At 44.4% G+C, this 18274-nt stretch overlaps 1 protein-coding gene across 1 annotated transcript in view; it reads right to left on the reverse strand.

Moving 5' to 3' along the window:
* Window positions 1-15959, reverse strand: part of PLPP4 (phospholipid phosphatase 4) — a 66099-nt gene extending 50140 nt beyond the window's left edge. Inside the window, exon 1 of the mRNA XM_055793626.1 lies at window positions 15429-15959. Within this exon, the coding sequence (XP_055649601.1) occupies window positions 15429-15484 (56 nt within the window). The 5' untranslated portion in view covers window positions 15485-15959. The remainder of the gene's footprint in view (window positions 1-15428) is intronic.
* Window positions 15960-18274: the final 2315 nt, after the last annotated feature.

The following is an 18274-nucleotide window of genomic DNA, read 5'->3' on the forward strand; positions in this document are numbered from 1 at the left end:
GTTTTGAGCATCAACTAAGGCATGTACAAAGGTGGGGTTTTTTGTTTGTTGGTGGGGGGGCCTTTTGCCTTGTCTCTTGCAGACAAGGCTTGTCCCAGGTAATAATAACCAAGAGAGGACAGAGAAGTACGTACGGCATGACAAAGCACCAGAAGAGAATGAATGTGAGCTTGTGATTGTGATACTTAGTCTTTCACACCAAACACCTAATGACCAACCCTTCTCTTTTCTAAGCTTCATCTGTTCATAAGCAGATCTGATGCTAAAATATTTTTGTATGCAGTTCCTCACTGCAGCCAGTAATGAGGAGACAGCAGGTGTTCAGGGATCTCTCTCATAAAACACCTCTGAAGGCTTGTAGGAAAAAAGTTGGGCTCTGACCACCATTCCCCAGCTGCAGAACCCTGTGTGAGCAGACTCGCTGCGTCCTCTCCCACAGAAACAAGTCAGCTGCAACTGTGCTACTGGAACTCCAGCGTGCACATTCTTACATGGAGATTTCCTTGAGTATTCCCCAAACTAGGTCTCCGATCTAGCAGTAGAAGCTTTTATAGTGTACCTGCCATGTTAAATTGTGCAACCAGTTGTCCCGACACTAGAACTGCACAGTTGCGAGCATCATCAGTGATGCTGATGTCTGTATAGGCTGGCCTAATTACCGAGTACATACACAATACATAACTCAGTGCGAGATTCTCATGCAATAGATTCGCAGCCCCAGCATTCTGAATGAAGAGCCATAAATCAGAATGTATCATAGGGCACAACAACAGTGGAGGTAAGAAAATTATATTCTGAAAGACAGAATTTGCTTTAGGGGTTTCCAACAAGTGACCTAGGCTAAACAGAAAGAGCCCAGTGTTTACAGCGGCTGGGTACATTGCATTGAACACCGCTTATTTGCATCACCTTTCCTCACATTTGAATCCAACACTTCAAATTATCCATTCTGAAACATACTGATAACGGGAAAAGCATTTATGTCATGTTATTTGATATACCTGGAGAGAATAACTTACTCTTATGCCATGAGAGAACCTAGTCTTGTTTATTCTCTCTAGGCAATATTAAGGGGAAAAAATATAACCTTTTAGTGGTTATTTTAGGAACTCCTGCACAAACAGACAAAATATGCAAAGCTTGAAATGGTCTGTGGCTGGAATGCAAAATTAACAGACCTGAAGCAGACAAGATAGTGATGAGGTGAGGTAAGAAACAATGCCTGTAATTCATCACCGTCATTCTGCTCACCACAGAGTTGGCGGAGTTCAGTTGCTAAAATGCTGCTGACTATGCATATCAGTATGATGAGATAGTTCTGTGTTAGCTCTGAAGTTAGCGTAAGGAAAGAGATCTGAGCCATTTAATTTCTAAAGCAATTTGGGAAATCCTCAGCCCTCAAGAAGGGAATTACGTCCCAGGGTACAAAAAATACAACCAAGGCCCAACTATTAATAATGAACTGCAATCTCACCAACGAAGAAGCTGACATGAATTTAAAAATATTCACTTCAATAATATAAACTCTAGAATAGATAAGAAAGAGAAACTTCCCCTATAGTTAAGGCACAACACTGCGTATCAAGAGATTTGATGTTTTCTGCCACTGTTTCACAAAGCAAGGCAGGGCAATTCCCACCAGCAAGAAAAGTCGATATCGGCATCAAAGCAAGACTCCTAATGCTGTAGCTTGCTCATTAATTGGCCTGGTATTCAGATATGCCAAGTGTGCACTGCTGACAAGAATTCAAGTAGGAAAAAGCAACAGCTTTAACTTCTCCATGGAACTAAAAAATAGAGAGTTAAATTGTAAAATATTTTAGAATTTATATTGCAATAGATGTGGACTGCATAAGAAGCACGTACATGAGAACAGAAATTACTATTTTATTGGTTCTTCATAGGCTTTGATGGAAACACGTTATTATAACCATCATCTTGTAACTACGCTAAAACCAATTCATTAAGTAATTTACACTTGCACTAAGAGACACAGAAGCAGCTGTATCAATAAATTATCTCTGCCTTTCTGACAGCTAAAAATGTTTATTTCCCAGTACAATGACATGCAGTGTATACACCTACCACTCTTGATTAACAATCTATAATCCTAATATGCAGCTTTATTGGGTCTGTATGTCCTGCAGGATACAGGGTAGTTAATATTCACCAGGAACACCCTACAAAGGTAATTCAGAAGCTGTTATTGCTAGATCTGATGCCTCTCTTCATTTGCAGTAACCTTCTGTTTGTAGGTGCAAGTATTTACAAAGACTGAAAGCAGTACTGGCAGAAAGTAAATGGTAAGAAAATCATTCCAAGAGGCTTCTTTAATTTGGTCTCTATTCAGTGCCCAATACAGCTCTGGGAATAGTGCAAGTTGATAGCATTTTTAAAATTCCTGTATTTTTAAGAAGCTAGAAACAAGGCCTTCATACCACTTCCTGAAACATTTAATACTCTGATCTGAATGTATACAGCTTTCCCCACTTCAGTTCTATGGGTGTACTTTTAAGTAGGGAGGAGGCAAAAGTCAATGGAATTAAATTCTGGGACTGATGAGGACAAAGGGCAGGAGCAATATGTTTGGTTTTTTATTTAATATCACTGGCAAGTAGAGAACTCAAGGGTAGGTTTAGCTTCAGATGAGTCAGTATCACTTGATGTAAAATATTTCTGAATATTTTAAATTAGCTAGCAATTGCAGTGTGACATTTAATTAGCACATATGCCCACATTAGTCCTTCAGATATATGAGAAATCATTTTGATTAAGGGATGCAATTTTAAAAATATACATATTACCATGGCTATCATATTTCCTAGATGTGCTGAAGGAGGGTTTTCAGTATTTTTCTTCAGTCTTACCAGCAGGTTTCCCAGATTTGCTTCATATATCCACTAATTTAACAAATATATATTGGGGTATGACTTCTTCCAAAGATAAACAGCCATCCTCTTCACTCTCCTCCTTGCAGCTAGCATTGCACCCCCAGTCAGGGTGAGCTGTACTGTTACTGAGCCAACAAAGCCAGCCATAGTGCGAGACAAGTTCTTCAACTAAAACATGTCTAGATGATGAAGTCTGTGCCAATCTGTGTGCCTGAACGATTATTGAGCCATGGACCCTTCTCTGATACACCATCTGGGGCTGTATTTATCAAGGCTTCCACAGCTGTGCCTGAGATCAGGCTTGAGGCTGCTACAGCACATGGCTTGAGCTACATGTACCCACACTGAACGTACATATGAACAGAAACAGGATAAAACCAACCCCCTCTGCTCAAATTTTCTCTGCCTTGTTTGGTCCAAATCCAAGAAACAGTATCATTTAAATGAATCAGCAAGGAGGCAACAGCTGGGGACTCTGGGCTCACGTAAAAGCTCAAATCTTGAACTAACAATATAGATTCACAACAGGAGTCCTGCAGCTTATGAAATACTATGTAAATGATATGCAAATGTTCTTAGAATACCTAATATGAAATAGCGAACCAGAAATCTTTTTACAATGCTGAAAAAGGACGAATGGCCTGGAGTTTTAGAACCTAATGTTAGTTTCCTTAGTACCTAAATTACACCTCTACTGGTTTCTCAAGCCCTGGCATTGAACTCTCTCTGGGTAAACGATTTCCTTCCTGTGACATTATTCCAGTCACACCAAATCTAAGAGGAAAGGGAAAGGATTATCTGAGTATGCATGAGCGGCACAAGAACAAGTAATTAACATAGCCAGCCAGTTGTTCTTGCGCACCTGAAAGAATGCAAAAACTTCCAGTCCATATATTCTCCTTGCTCACAGACTGAGCACTTTGAATGCAAGTAGCACTAAATGTTGCTGAGTGTAATTATTGCCAGTATGAAGTAACTAAATCTCAAAAATTCCAATTCAGTGGGAATAAAAATGGGCATCCAGGCATTAAACTACTTAACTAGCTTAGATACAACCTTTTCACCATCGTTTCTTCCAGAAGGAGAATATTTGGAAACCAGCAAAGTGAAAGGAAGAGAGGGATCAGTTGGTCATGCTGCATTGCAGCTTTGAACAGAAGAGCAGGAGACAAGACAGGCTATACTGAAATAGGAAAAAACACTGCAAAATGAACCAAATTGACATTTTTTGGCTTGTTTTACATTTTTCAAAACTTTCCTTGACCTAATATTGAAAGTGATCTTTACATCTGCTTTCCAGTCAGCAGACTATAAAATAAACCATTCTGAAACAAAAACATGTTTGGTTTGGCATTTAGCTGCTCCTGAGGTGAAAAAGCAGTTCAAGTCTTGCGATCCCTGCTCACGTGGAGCAGCGGTGCACTTCAGGCACAGGGCGAGCAGGTCAGAGCTGCTACTTATTATATCCGTGTACAACACTTAAGGCAATCCAGTACAGCTGCACTACTGTCACACAGATAATCAGCAGCGGTAGTCTTACAGAAATAATAGATACCAACAAAGGGAAAACGATCAGCTACAGTTTTCATTGCATTATCTCTCATTTTAGTTAATAAAAAGCATGATTTAAGGTATCAATTGTTGCCTCTATGCTCTATTCTTATTAAATATACCCTATGATGTAAGCTATCTCACAAAAGCCATTTTAATGTGTCTGTGCTTGGGGGCGGGGGAGGGAGTATAGAGAAAGGAAATCATCAGTATATGAACATTGATGTAGCCATTAGCAAAGCTGGCAGTTGTACATTATTCTGAAGTGAAAACCAGAATTCATATTACAGGTTTAAATAACCTAAGGACGTATCTGAATAATGAACCAAAACATACTACAGACGGTCATAATTTTGCTTCTGATGTTTTTTAATGCTTGTTTTTATTACATCTAGAACTGTTTTCAACCAAACAACTCTCAACGGCTCCTTGGACAACTATCCTAGCTTCACAGCAATTTGATAGAGCTGAGTAGTCTGATAAAGTTTCTTCTGTTTCCATACCTGGTGCCACACTGCTATTGACTATAGGTCTGGACCTGGAAGGAAAGTCAGGTGTTAAACTCACAAAGGTGCCGAGTTTCTTTTAGTGATCAAAGCTTTCCCTCTCAGTTATTTCTGTCTCTCCACCACTCCTTCAAAAGTCCCTTTGTAGGTCGCTCATTTCAATGCCTCTCACTCCTGTCCCTCCTGCGATAGCTCTTTAATATCTTGCTTGGAACAAGGTTTAATCAGTTGGAAGTGACAACTCGGCCCTAGCAGCTTATTTAGGAGCAATCTCTAAAAGACACTAACTAACATCTTCCTCCGTGCTGCAGGATCTTGTCTTCATCCAGCCACTGCCCCCTTTGCCCAAGCTCTTCAGAAGCCCCATATAAAAACCCTACCACTTCTACATGTGAAATTTTCTTTCTCTCTCACTCAGTGTTTTACCAGAATCTGAATTTTAATAATATGGATAATTTGCTGCCATTTTAATCTAGAATATGTTTATCATATGGACATTTATGATTTGTATGCCATTCCCTACATCTGCTCTTCCCTTTGCATATACAACAGATAGAGACATGACCTTGAAAGAGAAGAGGACCTGCATGGCAGCGAAGCCTGTCTCCACATAATGCTGTACCTGAGAGAGACAGGCTGAATAACAGTGAGGATTAAATACAAATTGTCCACGACCAGAGCCAAGTGCCAAAACACATCCTCAGACCTTTTTTTTTTTTTTTTTTTTTTACCAAAAACTCAAGAGCTGTTAAGGAAGAGAGAGAAGGGAGAGAAATATTTTGGCCCAATCTAGAAGGCTCAATCAAGAGTGTCCTTACGTGAAATTAAAACATTAAATTTTGGTCAAGCAGAAACATATCATTTTAACCCAAACTGAAAAGAAATATTTTGTTTAGGCCTCCATTAAACTAATTTTAATACAGAATGCATTTAAAAATATAAATTTTAAAATAAAACACTTCAATAATTAAGAGACAATTTTTTGACCAAGTTATTTACCAAATCTAATACAAATTTTAAAGTTACTTTGTTCCAGTTTTTCCTTCACAGTTGCTGTATGCAATGACTTCATTATTCTCTAAGGATGAGAAGAAAAAGACTGGCTTAATGATATTCACAGTCAAATCCAAGTACATTAAAATCACTCAATCCAAAACCACTTCTGTGAATAACTACATGTTCCAGAGCATTTGTAATGATTTTAAAAATAAATTTATAAATAAAAATAAAGCTATAGTAATGGGGAATAGGTTAGCATTTTGTAGCACTCACTAAAGGCCAATAGCAATAGTTACACTCCTGTAAAGCACCTTGGACACTAGATGAATGAAATTATTAATGGCCTCTCTGCAGGCCACAAGAGTACAGGCAGGCTATTAGATCTGTTCTCCCATTAGTGAAAATTGGCAGCTAATGAAACTGTAACATTTTATATCCAATGATACTCTCCTCTGTTGTTTTCGATTTGCAAGGTTTCACAACACTTGGCAGCGTGCCACAAATCCTTCAAAGTTAAAATATTTCTGAGCTGACATTTACACCTCCATAGTAAATTCTAAAGTAGTAGTAAAACTGTTCACTCAAAATAGAGTCAAACGTTGAACTGCAAGATTGCAGAGCGAAATATTTCACCTACTCTAGGATTTCATTTTCCCCACAGTCTCATCAATGCAGCATATTTAGAATATGGCACCTGGCATGGCAGTGCCCTCCAGCCAGAAAGTATCATCAACCTCTGCTCAGTCTTTGCTAAAGTATTCTCCAAGTAACTTTGAATCGGTAACACCATTTTCTTTCATACCCATCAAAATGAGCCAAAAATCTCTTACAAGAAATTCTGGTTTAAAGTCTTTCAACTTTTCTTTTGCATTGCACTCTGGGACACTCTCAGGCGGTATAAACCTCACTCCACTAAATTGATCCATGCCAATTTACGAGGCCACCTAATCTGTCTCCTCATATCCATGCAGCAAAGCTAAACTTTACATAAAATACTCCCAAGATACTTCAGTGTAACTTGCTTTTTAAAGTTTCCATTGGCAGAGATTCTACATATGCCTCAGGTAATCTACCACAGTGCTCAAAAGTCCTTACAATTAGGTTGCATTTCCCCACACTCAACCTAAGTTTCCTTTGCTACAAGTTTAAAAATCTTTCCTTTCTGCACAATTCCCAAAGGACATGAAGAGTAGTTTGTCTTCTTCATACATCTTTATGGCAGCTGCTTAGAGGTGAAGTTTACTGCCATGTCTCCTCAGATTTCTAGTTTAAACAGCTCAATTATTTCTATCTTTGCTCAGAAAAGGTGTTTTCTATACCCCTCCTACCGTCTTTCTCGGTCCTCCCCAATTCTCTGAAATTCAACTGTGCATGAGTAATCTCAATCAGCCACTTACTATGTAAACATGACTTGTAAACCCTGTTACCCTAGCCTACAGTAAAACAATTCCCACTTACTGAATTTTATCTATATGCAATTTTAATTAAATTCGGAGGAATTTTAACACAGAAAATATTTAGGCATTTGGACAGTAAAAGCTAAAAGTGTTTTGTAATGCAGAGAAATAAATACAGTACTCAGGGAGGGTACCAATTTGATTTACAACAAAGAAATATTCTTAAACTAGTTTTCTGCAGAATCATATAGATCAGTCACAGTTTCTTGCACAGCAATGACTTGTGGTTCAATGATCATAAGTTTACCATTTACAAGGCAAGGGAAAAACATGAATGGAAAGTACCTTAAAACCCATGTAGTTAAGAAAAGCTCAGTTCAAATGCCACATCTGATGACTACTTTGTCTATTCTGTGAAGACAATCTAATTGGATTATCTGTAAAGCAATTACTCTGATTCAGAAACCAGTGAAGTTTTCCTTAATCATTCAAGTGTAAATCCCTGATGTTCATTAGTGCATCACAACCAATACCTGAACTAGGGTCATATGTGTTGTCTTTAGCTTTCTCGTTGTCCACTAATCCCTGTCAATATAGATGCAGCACTCAAATGTCCCCCGCTCAGCAACAGTACAGTGCTTACTACAGGAAAAAAGTTACAAGACATATAAGACGTAATCCCCAATACACTTTTAGCGTCAATAACTGCTAACTACTTTCAGGCTTTTCAAAGTCACCAGCAGACTGGGAGACTATAAACATCTTGGTTTACCGTGCCAGGTATGAGTGCATTCTCAGCAGTAAGACTGTACTTTTATTAAAGCCTTTGCCACAAGAATCACAGCTGTGACACAGCTTGACTGTGCTTAGATCAAAGTATAAAAATCAATATTTTTAAAGAAAAATTTCCCTTACAGAAACCCTGTCGGTCTTAGTTGCATTCTCACTACAAAGCACCCTCAATCAGGGCTTGGAGCAAATAAATACAAAGTGCCAAAGTCAGTGAGTAAATAGGATTCAACGCGAAAAGACACAAAGTCACCATTTACTCCTCGAAAATCTGGAGCAGATGCTTTGGCACTTACAACAACATCCTTCTTTAGCATGTATGCAGCTGAGAGTTTAGCCACAGACATCAACTGTAAATCCCATCCTATTAACAGGACAATTAGAATTCCTGCCACTAAATCCCCCTTTTTTTTTTGCCCCGTGGGACTCAGGGAAAACAAATCAAATAAACGTAGTTGCAATATCTGAAAGCACTGATACAACAGTCTGCAGAACAGTCTCTCCGGCACAGACCAAAGTTTGCACAACAAGGCAGATACATTTGCTCCTGAATAGCTGTTACCACAGCCACTAGAACCCTACCCTAGCTTCAATAAATGAAATAAAAACGGAAACAGAAGCTTCGGCTCAGTGAAAGGCCCAGCGCCCGCTGCGGGCCGGGGGTGCGGGGCGCCCGGCGGAGCCCCCTGCCCATCGCCGCCCGCCTCAGCCGGGCCGGGCAGCGGGGACACGGCGGGAGGCTCCGGGGCCGGGGGCAGCGCTCGCAGGGGCCGGGGGCACGGGCAGCGCCGGCTCCGCCGGGGAAACGGGCTCCGGCCGGTGCCGCTCACAGCCCGGCGGGGCCGGGAGAGAGAACCCGGCCCGGCCCGCGCCTCCCCCCGCCCCGCCCGCCGGCCCGGCCTCCCCCCCGGGCTCCCCCCGGGCGGGCAGGGGCCGCGCTCCGCTCGGCGCCGCTGCCGCTGCCGCGCCGGCCCCTCCGGGCGGCTCCTCACACTCGGGCCCGGCCCGGCCCGGGCTCCGCTCCCCGCGGCGCCACAGGCCCTGCCGGGAGCCGCTCCGGCGCGGGCTGCCCGCGGGGCACGGCCCCCGCCGGCACCCCCTGCCCCGGGGGGGAGCCGCTCCCCCGCGGGCTCCGTGGGCCGAGGGGCGCCGCCTGCCCGGCCGGGGGCTGCCCTGCCCCGCGGGTGGGGGGAGCCCCCCCGGCCCGGCCCGGCCCGGCCCCGGGTGCCCGCGGCCCCGTCCCTGCCCCGCTCCCCACCGCCAGGGTCCCCGGGCGGGTTGTGCCCCCCCGTGAAACGCGCCCCCCGCGGCCGCTGGGCTGGGCCGTGGCCAGCGTCGGGCCCGGCTGGGAGGGGCTGCCGGGGCTGCTGGGGCCGGGGGGAAGCGCCCGCAGCCCCCGCGGCCCCACACAGTACCGGGTGTCTCTGTTACCTTGGCGATATTTCATAGCTAATAGGACAGGCACACAGTCATCGTATTGTGTGCTTCGTATTACACTAGGTATAATAGGTATTTATGGCCTTTTGTTTTTACAGTAACCTCTCAAGGACGCAGAGCTGAGCAAAGTTAAAATTCAAGTTACTTTGTGATATATGAGCTGTATTCAGCGAGTTACAGAAGCTCCGTGGCATTCTAATTCTCCCATCACTTCAAAGGTATAACAGACTTTGCTGAGCACTGGAACAAGTGTGTTGCTTACCGCTGGAGCTCAATATGCAAGCTTTGATAAATGTTCTCAGATCCTAAGCACCAGAGAGGGTAAGGCCTTTTTTACAGCAGGTCTTTCCCTTAACTGTTCATTAACCGGGCTCAGTGAGCTAGACTTCAATCTGGGCCACAGAACTAAACTTCTTCCTCATTTTACTATCATCTAAGTTATGGTTCACAATACAGCAGCCATTTTTAAACAGGTTAGTATGTTCTCACTTCCTAGTATCATTTCTATTTGTGAAACTAACACTGAAAAAGCTCCAGTGTTCAGTGAGTTTGGCTACTGTCCATATACCTCACAACAAAGAATTTATCCGTTAAATTAATAGAGTGTGAGAAAAGGAAGTATTATTCTCCTTTCTTGATGAGAAATTAGGGGACACACGAATGAAGTCCAAGACTTCTAAGATTAGAAGCCAAAAAACAAGTTCTAAACAAACAATTACAGGACACTCAAATTGAGAATGTAGGTCGCTAAAAGACCAAGTTGTTCATGTGGCCAAATACCTGCTTTGCTTTGAAACATGCAGCTAGAAAGAGCACCTAGGCTTAAAAGGTGCCTCAAAATCTTGGTCCAACTGATTCGTGTTAATTTGGCAGTATTGGTGTAAACATGAGGAAATAAGTCTTAATGTCTCAGACTGGTGATTTCTTCTCAGTACCGTTTGGCTTGTATTACCTACAGATCTCTGATTGCTTGTGATTCTCAGCTCAGTCTATCCTCCAAAAATCCAGCAGATATGACAAAGAAAAGGCAAGCACAAACTGTGAGAAGAGTAAATCAGAACAGCAGCATTGTGAAATTTCCTCAGCTAATTGATTTTCTGTGTTAACAAGACAATACATAGTATCACTTATGATGGCAACATATGCAGAATATCCAGATCACCACCCATGACAGAGTGAGCTACTTGAAAGAGCTTTCCACGCTAAATCATTCCATGCATATTCATAACATGATTAAAATCTTAATACTGTAAACATGTAAGAAACCCAATATTCACAGAATCAGCTAAACCAGAGTCTGAACATGGCACACACACACAAAATATGTCAGCATTAGTCAATATTGTACACTCACGTGTGTAACATATACATATGTTAGCCTGCAGGTAAACATTTACTCCCAAGGGAGGCTGCTAATGAGACTGTGCTGTAAGGAAGATATCCATTTACTGTGAATGACATTTATATTTTAATCACATCACACTCACTGAAGAGCTCAAGGTTTGATGAAGCAATCCTTGAAAGACTTTTTAATCGATTAGACAGTTCTAGAAACGTCAGCGATATGTTGTTGACAAGTCATTGGGCTAAATACACTACCACACATGCAAATTCTTCTGTCTTCCTACCAAGACAATGACGTGGTCTTACAAAACTTAGGAAACTGTTGAAAAAGTTTTCCTTGCAAGGAGATATCTAAACCAGAGTATTTTGCTAAGAAACCAGGACTTCCCGGCTGGCAATTACAGGTTCACTCTGAACTACCATTCAATGAATTCTTCTTAGGACAGATAAAGAACATTGTTTTAAAGGCTTCACTCCTGTGTAAAAATATCAGACTTGCTCACAAATCTTTTTACAATCGCCTGAACTGAATAAAGCCAAGTCAGTCAAAACAATTTGCTTTCATCAAGCATTCAGTACGTGACAAATGCCACCATCTACAAGGAGCAGATGAAAGACTGACCACATTTAACATGTTTTAGCATTCAACAAGCATCTTAAGATGCTCCAGGCCATAGTAATAAGTACAAAATGAAGAAAAGAGAGATGCAAGACCCTAATTCAATCATTCTTAGAATTAGTGTTTGAATTTTGCTATTATAAAGTACATGCTCACAGTCTAAACAATAGACAATTTCTACTTCCGAGACCTACCATGAAAAACTTAAAAAAAAAAAAGGCCAGTTCTGTACTCACAGGTATTTCTTAATAAATAAAAAACCTAAACAAACAAAAACATGAAGTGAGAATTGATTAACTCAAGATTTACTTGAAAAATATTTGAAAATGCATAACATAGTAACAACATAATGGTCAAATTACAGCATGAAAATGTTCTTTGCCTAGGAAGTAGCAAGCCACCTATGCTCATTAGGATCAGTTCAGCCCAGTCAAAAGGTGTAAAGCTAAACATATTGAAAATGAAAAATTAATTTCTTACTGTTAAGGAAATAGGAAAAAACTGTAGGGCAGAACAGAAATATCGCTGTCCTCTTCACAGTTTGTAACTTGTGGCTTGAAAGCTATTTTGCTGAAGGTACTCAAAGAATGTCTCTTTACCTTCCCAGTAAAGTGTGCATTGTTTTTGACTGCAACCAGTTGTGTTTGGATTTTGGCTGGGTTTTTTTTTTACTTGGATGTGTTTTTTAACTCCTCCTCCTGAATTTCAGGCAGCTGTAGTTCTTCTAATAAATCTCTCCTAACTAATCCCTCCTTCAATACTAGCAAATCTTGAAGGCTAAAATGCACTTCAACACAGATCTTCCTAAACACAAGTTGGTGAATTTCAGTACCTAAACCTGTCTTTAATTGCTATGTGAGCACTTAGCAATTGTTAAGAACACATTTAGAACCGAGTCAGTTGTTACCATTATAGTCCATGAATGTCTGTTGAGTTCATCCTAAACCAATAACCCACCAAAAAATATGTATTACTTGTAATGGTGTACATTTGCATGATAGAAGAGAACTTAAATAACAAGTACAGATTTTTGCCTTGGGTGGAATGACTAAAGTTGATAATTATGGCAACTGGGGGGGGGGGGGGGGGGGGGGGGAAGGGTTGCCAGTCTTAAGAATAGAAAATATGGCTGTTGTTGCTGTAAAACACATTCAAATTGGCAATACATTCAATTTCAGCAATCATCAACATAAGTTTTCACACCTCCATTTTTATGAAATGACATTTATCACCAAGCAAAACTACAACATGGAATATGCACATATGCACCTTTTTCTTTTGCATTTTATGGCACAAAATATGCCAGTATATTAGTCTGAGTTATATTAATCAGTAGGTTGGAGCTAAAAAGACATCTGGGAAGCACAGATGGTTCACAATTGGCAAATAGCATATGGAACCATCATCTTGAAGGTCAGACTTCTAACACTACCTCCACTAAAGGTTAGTAGTGACCCAAAGTCATCAAAACCTTTTCAGAATGAACTAATTCTCCTCAAGCCAGCTCCTGGTGGACAAATATCTGTGTCGCAGCTGGCATTCACAAGTGAGAGCATCTCGGCCCTAGTAGATGATGACCATTGATGTTAATGGTATCCCTTTCCAGGGGAGGTGGGAACTGTACAGCCTTTGCATTCCTAGAAATAGGTTCTGCAGTACAGCTTACATCGCTGCTGCCTGGATTCCAGGCCTAGGGCTTCCAAATTCACCAGTAACTGTTCATACTTGACAAGATATTTCAATTAATTCAGTGCTTCATAAGAATCTTTGCCCTGGCTGTCTACAAAACCACAGAAAACACAGTATTTAAACCTCCAAAACAAAAAAGTTTCAAAATATGGGTAACTGCCTCTTCAGAAAAACTGAGAGAAATATCATATGCTATTTCAACAGCAAATGATTACTTTGGTGCTAAGATCATCTGAATATAAAAGCTATTCTTGCAACCATTGCAAGTAAATAAAGTGCAGTTCTTCATGAAACTGAGCACCAGCCTGAATTTAGAATACTATAGTGTTCAGTACTTCTAGATGGCAATTAATACTCTAAATGATCTATTACAATGTCAGAATTATTCCCCAGGATTCCAAGAAGGCAGGAGCTGAGCTACGTGAAAAGATGAAAAGTGCTTGCATAGGCATTTGCCATAGTGGTGACTCTACTGAAAGCTTTTCCTTTAGCCACCCCTCCGTTAATTTTAGAACCTCAGCATAAAAAATAGTGAAAATTAGAGAATATGTTAAGGAGGAAATGAAGACAGAAGACCAGCATAACCGAGAAAATACTACTTATAATGGGTCGTGATTTACATATCATGGTAATGAACTATATAAAGAGATCTCTTACTGGATGGCGTAAGTGATGAATTACATATGAAGTCATAATGAAGAGAAAGGTTCTGAGGTAGCATGAGATTCTGAGGTCTTTGCTTACCCTGTAATTCCATATATACCAGAAAAGAGTTCTGTTGAGAAGAACAGGTCCTGCTTTCAAAGAAAGATGCAACTGAACTGAAAGGTATCAAAGGTACCTTACAGGTTGTTGAAGATGTCAAAGTTTATCCTAAAATGATTACACCGACCAAACGTTGCAAATCAGAAGATTTGCATCAATATTCAGGAGAAATGAGCACTGAGGGAAAACTTAAATACCAGTAAATTGGGCAAGTTATTCATTAAGCACCAGAGGTTCAGAAAGGAATCGCATCAAAGAATTCCAGTATCACCAGCTGTAAGGCAGTATCACACACTAATAGCTGCCCTATACCCTTACTGCCTGCACCTGTGACCAGCAGCATCCACCCTTCAGCAGACAAGTAAACGGCAGCAGGATCTGATCCAGTCTCTGTGATGCTTTTGAGAGATCACAAAGATTGAGAATACTCATCTTTAAACATTAAGCAAGTGAAATGCAAACTTAGATGAAGAGTGGAACTTTTCATTGTTCAAATGCATGGAGAACACAAACTGCCAGAAAAACAGAAACGGGTACAGCCCTGAAAAGAAAGGGGGAAATCCACGGAGCAAATTAATATGTGACTGCTTTCTCCTAAAGAAGGCAAAAAGAGTGCTCCTCCTGCACATCTTTCAGCAGCCACATTTCCATGCCTTTCCCTCCTGCACACCAGCGTGCGGACACGCATCTCCAAGCCAGCTGAGACACGGCGCATCCGCCGTTCAGCCGGGGGTCCCTCCCCGGCTCCGAGCACCAGCGCCGCGGCTCTCCCGCAACGGGCGCCTGCCCCGCCGCTGGCTGGCTGCGGGCTGCCGCTGCTGCAAGCCAGCGGTGGAGGTGCGCGTACAGCCCCGGCAGGCGAGACCTCGCAGCAGAAACGATAATCCTCCACACGGAGCCAGCAGCAGGGCTTGTTTGGGTTTTGGGTTTGGGGGTTTTTGTTTGGGCTTTTTTTTTTTTCTTTGCCGGTTGCTTTTTTGCACACTTCTCTCACAAACGGTAGTTTCTCCGACCAAAATTTCCCGCAGGTCTTCGGCAAAATCCCAGGGTAGAGAGGGCTCCCCGCGGCTCCTGCAGCGGCTCGCCCCGGGGGAAAACCCGCCCTCCCCGGCACCCCGGACGGGGCGGCGGCGGCGGCTCCCCCCGGCTCGGGGTTGCGGGCGGCAGCCTGGGGGGCCCCGGCAGAGCCCACCGGCGGGCGGCTCGTCCCCCGTCAGGGGCTGCGGGGCCGCCGAACCGCCGCCAGCCCGCACGGAGGGGCGGCCACCCCACCCCGCACCGCCCCGGCCCCGCCATCCCACCCCGCGCCCGGCTGCGAGGGGGAACTCGGGCGCCCGAGCGGCACCGGGCGCCGCAGGAAAGTTGAGGCGGTCCCGGAGGTACCCGCCGGCGCCGCTCCGCTGGGGCCGCCCCCCGCGCCCGCTGTCCGGCCGGTACTCACACGAAGACCCCGAAGAGCAGGACCCGTATGCCGATCTCGATCGCCAGCTCCCGCATGGTGGGTCCCGGCGGGCTCCGGCAGCCCCGCGCCGCCGCCTCTCATTCCCCGCGCGGGGCGGGGGCACCCGGGGTAACGCGGCCGCCTCACGCCGCCCGCCGGCGGCCCGCCCCGCCGCCCCGGGGGAGCCCGGCCGCCGCGCACAGCCCCGCGCCCTGCGGCCCGGCCGCCGCCATCCCCCGCCCAGCCTCCGCGGCTGCCCGCGCCTCACGGGGGCCGGGCCGTGCGGGGAGCCAGGCGCCGCGCTGCCGCCAGGCTGACACGGCCGCTGCCGCGGCGGAGCCGAGCGCCGGCACAGGGGGAGGGTCCCGCTGACTAACGCCGTGTCTCCCCGCGCGGGGGCCGGGGCGTCCTGGGGAGTTCCCCGCCCCCGCGCCCCCGCCCCGGCCCCCCGGGGCTCCCCGGCGCCGCCGGGCTGGGCGGCCCTCCCGGGCGGGCCCGGGCTGCTCCCCCGCCTGGCGCTGAGGGGGGTCCCTGGCGCCCCTCGCTGTCCCCCCCCCTCAGCTGGGAGTCGATCAAGGCTGGCACCGCGCCCCGGGGCACAGCCCGCACCCAGCGGCACGGCACGGCACAGCCCGGCCGGCCTCCCGGCGTTCGCCCCTGCTTTGGGATGGGGCACTGTGCTCCCGAAAAAATGGAGCCGGAAAACCGGGGGGTGGGGCACCCCTGGGCACCCCTGGGCACCCCCGGGCACGGGTCATGGCAGCTCTTCCTGAAGAGTTGAGGTGCTGGGCGCCGGTGCAGCGGGCAGTTATGAGCCCCCCCCCCCCCCCCAGCCTGGCACCTTTCCTTGGGTCTTTGCATAAAGGATTAACGAGGTGTGAGTACTTTCTGGGGTGTGTGTATAACCAGCTTTCCACACGCGTAGACATCAATGCCATTTTGAACCCTGCTTCAATAACCCAGCGTGTCACTCCTGCTTCGCTTGGTCAGATACTGCCCTAAATGCCTGTTTAGTTCAGTGTCTGCTCATTCCCAGAGCTCGGCCCGGCCCAACAAACAGGCAGAGTAGGGAGTTACGTGGGACTGCACATTGCTGGGGTGGGAGAAAGGCAGCAGAACAACCATGGCCTTGGTTTACTGCTGTCATTCCTCCGATCCGTCCTCCATTCCTCCCAACGGCAAGCTCTGAGCCACCCTCATCCGTGCACTGCCTTAGCCTAGTTCTGCACAGAGTTCATTTAACTTCCTCTCTGCATGGAGGGATTGAATCCTGAACATCTTTATTGTAAGAGAGGTTCAGCCTTAAGCCACAAAATGCAGCAAAGTAATTCACATTTAAATGTATTTAATTATCTGCTTTCTTGTGGCCTTTGAAGGCATGTCCTTCAGGAAAGCGCTCATAGCTATTAGTACTGCACATAGTTACAAAACAACCATCAGCTTTGCAACAGGAATCCAATTCGCTTTACTACATGATTATTGCTAGGGAATTAATGCCAGAGAGGCTTTATTATGCCTATCTTCTTAATATATCCACTATGCATCAAATAGAAACTTTGAACTCTGAATTAACTACCATGCAGTAAAACTTTTATTGTCCATGTTTGTGGAAGAACAGAGGCATCAGCTTCCCTACTAACCTCACCTATGGATAACTACACCAGTGCTAGATCTGGTGCAAGGAGGGTGACTGAAGCCCAGAAAACACAGGTGTATGACTAGCATTGGAGAGAGCGCTTAAAATATTAGTGTTACTTAAATGAGATCCTTCTCCCTTGTATGCCTTATTCCACTAATTTTCAAGACAGAGCATGGTCAACTGTTTATATTCTGGATTTTTAAAAATGTGATTCTGTTTCAGGAAACAAAGCAAAATTGTGAAATCTCCGTATTAAGCTGCTGGTGGTGGTAAAGGTCATGTCCCCTTCCTTTGAAGACACACTCAATTGGTTTGTCTTCTATTGTCCAATATTTAGACTTCCTCTACTTTGTGCCCCCAATGACTGAACGTGGATGTACATGCTGTGCACAAGAAAAAATCTTCGTTTTTGTGAATAGCCCTTCCTTACAGAAACGGCCTCGTAATTTGTGTGAATCAAGCCAGTCCTGAAACGAGGAGCTGCAGAGACTATCAGATAGCGCTGGCAGTCTGTACTGCAGTTACCAGTTCCACACAAACTGTGGAGGAGGCAGGTGGCAGAAGTGACTGAGCTGTGTTTGCTCTGAGCACCTAGACACCGTGTACATGGTGTTTAAAGGGGAAACAATCACATCTCTTCCCCTTTTCATTTTTGTCCTGGAATTCTATGTATCTCCTCAACATTGTTGCCTTAGCCTGTGGATCCTTCAGCCTCTCTGTGCTACAGCACCTTTGCTACTACCCGGCTACAGAAAAGGGGATTTTCCTCACAGGTTTGTGTTAGCATTTGGAATCATTCAACTGTTATCAGCAGAGCTAATAAACAATACTAGTTATAAATCAGAAATTAAACAAAATTTGTCCTGCTGCAGCTATCTGCTTGCAGTGTTCTGATTCTCAAATTTGTATCAGCTGATGGTGATTTATGAAGCATAAGTACTTCAGATTGATTTTTTTTTTTTTTTTTTTTTTTTTGAAAGTAGACCCAGCTTGCAGCTGGCTGCTGAACAAAACTTGCTTTGACTTTTAAACAAAATACGAGTTAAAGGCATAATTGGCCAGGAACAGATTTCAGGCTACACTGTGGCATTAAGCTACAACCCTGCAGTAGGAGCAGTGCAGAGTCACTGCGCTGCAGCAGATTCTCAGAGCAAACCGTAATGACCCTGGGAACAACGCAATTTCCTATTCATCCCATCCCTACCAT

The sequence above is a fragment of the Falco peregrinus genome, chromosome 1, assembly GCF_023634155.1.
Source record: "Falco peregrinus isolate bFalPer1 chromosome 1, bFalPer1.pri, whole genome shotgun sequence".
NCBI lineage: Eukaryota > Metazoa > Chordata > Aves > Falconiformes > Falconidae > Falco > Falco peregrinus.